Source organism: Etheostoma spectabile, chromosome 3 (genome assembly GCF_008692095.1).
Source record: "Etheostoma spectabile isolate EspeVRDwgs_2016 chromosome 3, UIUC_Espe_1.0, whole genome shotgun sequence".
In the NCBI taxonomy this organism is placed as follows: domain Eukaryota; kingdom Metazoa; phylum Chordata; class Actinopteri; order Perciformes; family Percidae; genus Etheostoma; species Etheostoma spectabile.
In genome coordinates, this window is record NC_045735.1 from 24,767,506 (window position 1) to 24,772,568 (window position 5,063).

Below are 5,063 nucleotides of genomic sequence, written 5' to 3' on the forward strand. Positions count from 1 at the left end.
TGTTTTCATTCATGAATTGCAAGCATTAAATCGTCATAAACACTGTCATGCACATCATTAGAAAGCTTAAAGTCTCATGATTCCATTGAGCCCACACACAAAGTTATAGCGGTTATAATCACGCTATGAAGTAAAGAAACAGAAAGATTCTCCACCGTTTCTGTCTAAGTCGAGCGTGCATCCCCACCTTTGTCCTTGTGTCTTTATCCACCAGCGGTGAAAAATCGCCATAAACTTATTTTTGCTACATCGCCAACAGTTCAAAGAATAAGTACATCACATCCTTTTAATCCAAAACGAGCTGGTCCCCTCACATCTTGTAAATTCTGGCCGAGTTTCCTCGTAAACAAAGTGACAGTCCATCATTTTTGGACTTTGATCGCTTCCGCTGTCTGTCTGAAGCAGCCACATTGTTTCTTTGCAAACAGAGGAAAAGGCTAAAGCCCAAGCTTTTGATTGACAGCTAATAAGCCAATCCGTCCACTGTAGGCTGGTTCTCCTTTATGGAAGCCAATAAAGTGCGCAGGGTTTACAGAGGAGGGTCCTGGTTAAATATTGAAAGCACTCTATCCAATTACCACAAACTTATGAAACCAGCTCCTGTGTAGCCAATAAGAAGACGAGGTGATTGATACCAAAAATGGCCAGATAAATGAACCCTGTGATGGCTCAGCTTTGTCAAAGCAAAAATAAGGCCTTCTTATGGCCATTTATCAGATTATGCTTACGTATTTCTATAAATCTATGCATGTACTTCTTTCAGGTATATGTGTGAGTGATGTGGATGTGTTTCAGAAGTATTGCATTTTGCACTTTTTGGGCTTTTTTAGAAATAAGAAAAACGGCCAAAGACATATCTGTAGAAATACATTCATATAAAATCCATTTTCTAAGTCATTTTTTTCTGGATTTTTTCTGTTCTAAGTTTAGACATGTGGCTAGGGTACTACTTTTGTATGTAGCCCATCTTATATGCGTACAGTAGTGTTTTTTATTAATTTTTCAGATGATTTACTTGGACGGAAATAGAAATTCTCTGTTCTAACCTCTGTAGCTCTGTGTCAGTAAGGCCTAGTGTCACAATGTCACTAGAAACAAAAAGTTGAGAGTGTTAACTTCCCAATGACGTCAGGGTCATCCCAGAGGGCCAAAGTATGTGGAAACTGCAGCACTTTTTGGGGGGTAAAAATTTAGGCGAGAAAAGCATGGATTTTCAAGTGTATCTGAAGAAGAGCTGGGCCTGGTAACTTTTGGTGTCTCCGTTGTGGACACCGCTAGCATGCTCTGTTGTGCCTCCCTGCTGTCGGGTATGCACCAGCCCACTCTTTGGTGTCAGTGTTCAGGTTTGAAAAGGTGTATCGACAAAAGGTGTGTTGTGGGAAACAAGAAATCGTCTCTTCAATCAGAATCAGTCTTCCAAAAATCTTTAACTCCAGTGTGTGTGTGTGTAGCCTGTAGTGTCTTTTGTGATGCTCCTAGAAGTTCTTCAACAGATTAACATCAAGCATAACAAGGACAGTGTCCTCAGCACACCATCCAGAGAGTCGGGGTGTTCTTGAGAGCTTTCATTTAAAATCATTGCTGTGTTCTTATTGCATAGAGTTGAAGGCAGATTGGGAGGTGGGTTTGCCGTGGCTCTTGTTAGCAGCTAGAGAAGTTGTTTAGTGTTTAATTCCAATAAGCTGGTTTTTGCCCACACGATTCGTGGTCCTTTGGCGGTCGTGCGTGATTAGTGAATGTCGAGTGACCCTCCACAGAATTTGATTACATATGTGAATGGTTTCAGGCAAAGGCTTTATGAGGCTGGACAAATGGCTAAACAGAAATTGCTTCTGTCTCAGCATGCATGCATGCATAACGTGAACATGTATATTAGTATGAAGGTATACATGAGTACAAGTATATACGTGTGCATAAGTATGCATGGAGTGGCAGGTTGGAGTGGATGGTGGGTTGAAACTAACATGTGACTAGGAGACCCAGGTTTGTGTCAACTTTTGGGACTTTTTTACTTTGACTTCTTCACCTACAGTATTTTTGTAACTTAATGGACGCTAACAAACCACAATCCTTTCTGAAACCTAACCAAGTAGTTTTGTTTGAATTTACACTGGTTAAAACTCCAACCATAGTTGCTATGTTGTTTCAAACGTAAGTTTAGTAGTCAACCTAAAAATTCACAAAAGTTAAACAAACATGGGTCTCCTGGGTTAAAGTCACGTGTTTGTTTGACCCAGCCATCCACCCTGACCTCCTACCCCAACGCACATGCATGCATACTAAGCTCGCACATACATATTCATATTATCGTCATACTCCTACACATTTTTAAGTTATGCGTGCATGTGTATGTATGTATGTACATGCATGAGTATGTACATTCATGCCTGTATATATGCAGTGCCTGTTTTGGTCCAAAAAAGGATCTTGAATAGTCCCCTATTTGACTCTTTGATCTAAGGAGACTGATTCCGACAATTCGATCTAAGTAGACTGTTTTGACTGCCAATCTCACGGTTGAATCGTTGAATGTCTGAAAATGTGGTAATGAAACATAAGGGCATTTCGTTTTGGCAATATGGGGGTGCTCAATATCTGATTTTACATTCAATTGCTTGGTTTTTCCCCATAAATCATATAGCCTATTGTGGTATCAATTTCAGACATGGACTGTACAGTCTATGATTAATAAGTAATATACTGTTAATCACAACTAGAAGTAATGGTTCTACTCATGTAGACAAATATCACAAGTGCTGGTACTCAGTACGGGTATGCGTGTATATGCATGAGTATACATGTATGTGCAATTGCTTAGTACCAGAATATATACATGTTCAAATCATGTATTAAATCTTGGTCCTGGCTGCATCTCATAATTCCCTATTCCTGTTTTTAAACACCTGAAGTGTAAATATAGAACTACATCCTGATTGAATATTTTCTCTTTACGCTTATGGCGGCATGACCCACCTCCAAGACTGTGCTAATTTTGTGTGTTGCTTTCTGTTGCTAAGCTCTCATCCTGTTATTATAATGTACTACTCACCAAACAAGTTCTGTGTATTTAAATTTTCCGTTGGACGTGTTTCTGACAGGTTAGGAGTGGATGTGAACTGAACAGCAGCCACGATTTATGTGTGTGTTTGGGTATTGATGTAGGCATGTTGTCAATCCAAAATATGCGGAAATATTTCTCTGCAGTATTAAGAAATAAGGCCACTGAGGACGTGGCTCGGGCTGCATGAGGAAAAAAGAACTTCCTGTTTTCTCCCGATAAATTAATATACAACATCTTATAACATTACTATCAACATATAATGCTGTAAATAAAAATATGAAAAGAAAGAAACATTTAAATTAATCTAAAGTGCGTAAATAAATCCAAGCGCTTCATGACAGATAATAGTTTAACTTTCTGTGATCCACAAACAAATCTAAAGTGTGGGTGCACTTTGACTTTCCGATTAATCTTCTACACCTGATTTGACGATCAGTTGATGGTAGGAACAACTTTGTAAATTCTGCAACAAAGCTCATGGCATTACAACCTCCATAACAGACACATGCAATATTTGCATGTCAGAAAATAACATAAAGTTAGAAAATAGTGAAGATTTTCTTTGATGTTGGTTGCAGCAGAATTATTATTTGATAAATCACAATGTTCACTGAGTGGTTCTGTTGTGAATTGTGGTTATTTTTACTCAAGTTAAATCCTCACTACTCACACCTCACTACTGCTTGTGCTTTTTGCCAGGTGAGAACCATTTTCAGTGGTGGAAATGCTAAGACTCATTCAGGATTAGTTACGGGAATCATCTTCAAATACCTTCTTTTCATGCAACAATTATAAATTAGGTTATTGTGCTAGATGTTCATGAAGGGTTGTAAAGCAAGGGTAGTAACGGCTCTAAACCTCCTTTTCTTGCAATACTAGTGTACACCCTACCTTTTGCCTGGACACATGACATGACGCTGACATGTACAATACTAAAAATACTAAATATGTAAAGGTGGGGATGTAGTTGACAAACTCTTTTTTGAGGCAGATGAAAACAACTTGACATTAGTTGATTTACTTCTTTTACAGAACATCTTTATGATTAATATGTTCTAACTCGGCAAACATCACTATTGTATATACTTTACTGTGTACCCTGCTGCATGTGGGTACAGGGTGGCTGTGGCTCAGTGGTGGAGCCTGCCAATTGGAAGGTTGGTGGCTCAATCCCTGGCCCTGCGCATCGGAGTGTGAATGTGTGTGAGTGTTTATCTGAGGATACGGCAGCCTCGGCCACAGTGTATGAACGTGTGTAAATGGTAAATGGTTCCTGTATGATGTAAAAGCACTTTGAGTAGTTGTTAAGACTAGAAAAGCGCTATGTAAATCAAGTAAATTTACATGTAAAGCATATACTGTATGACTGTATCATCACTGTATCATATGACTGGAAAATCTGGACAGAACATATAAACGTGTCTTAAGTGGAACATTTTGAGCGCTGTGTCAACAATTGGTGATGAAAATGACAAATGCTTTTTATTATATCTTGAGTCACGCACGCTGAGACATTAAACAACAGCAAATCATGGCTTTGTGGACCATTTGACTGGATGTGGCTTTAACTGTAAGTTTGGCATGTGGTTTATTTCTTAAAACCAGCGTTATATGTACTGAATGTCACAGTTGTAATCAGGCCTGTCCCTTCTCTTTTAAAAGCAGAGCCAAATTTGTATCTATGGTCATAACTTTGACAATTCAGCCAGTGGTAAAATGACCAGTGGTCAGTGTTACAGTTCCAAGATAAAAGATTGGTTCAGAAAAAAGATGCACGTTGTAATCAAACTATTCCTAAATGTACAAATAAGTTTTATATCTACCTTAAGTCCTGTTTGTATTATCAAACCTCTGTACGTTTTTTTTTGTCTCACATCTCACTTTTCTCCTTTGTTCTAATGCTCTGTTTTGACCCAAACCTCCTCCTTTAGGGTTTGTCTGCTCAAATGCACCTCTAATTATTTTTTCTTGACGTCTTAAGTTCTGTTATCACCTGTGAGGG

General features: G+C 38.7%; 1 protein-coding gene across 2 annotated transcripts in view; it reads left to right on the top strand.

Annotated features, from left to right (window-relative positions):
* tlcd2 (TLC domain containing 2) overlaps positions 1 to 5,063 on the top strand; it is a 29,405-nt gene that overhangs the window by 7,653 nt on the left and 16,689 nt on the right. For both annotated transcript variants that reach the window (XM_032508733.1, XM_032508725.1), the window contains exon 4: positions 2,217 to 2,226. In XM_032508733.1, coding sequence (XP_032364624.1) covers positions 2,217 to 2,226 — 10 coding nt within the window. The remainder of the gene's footprint in view (positions 1 to 2,216; positions 2,227 to 5,063) is intronic.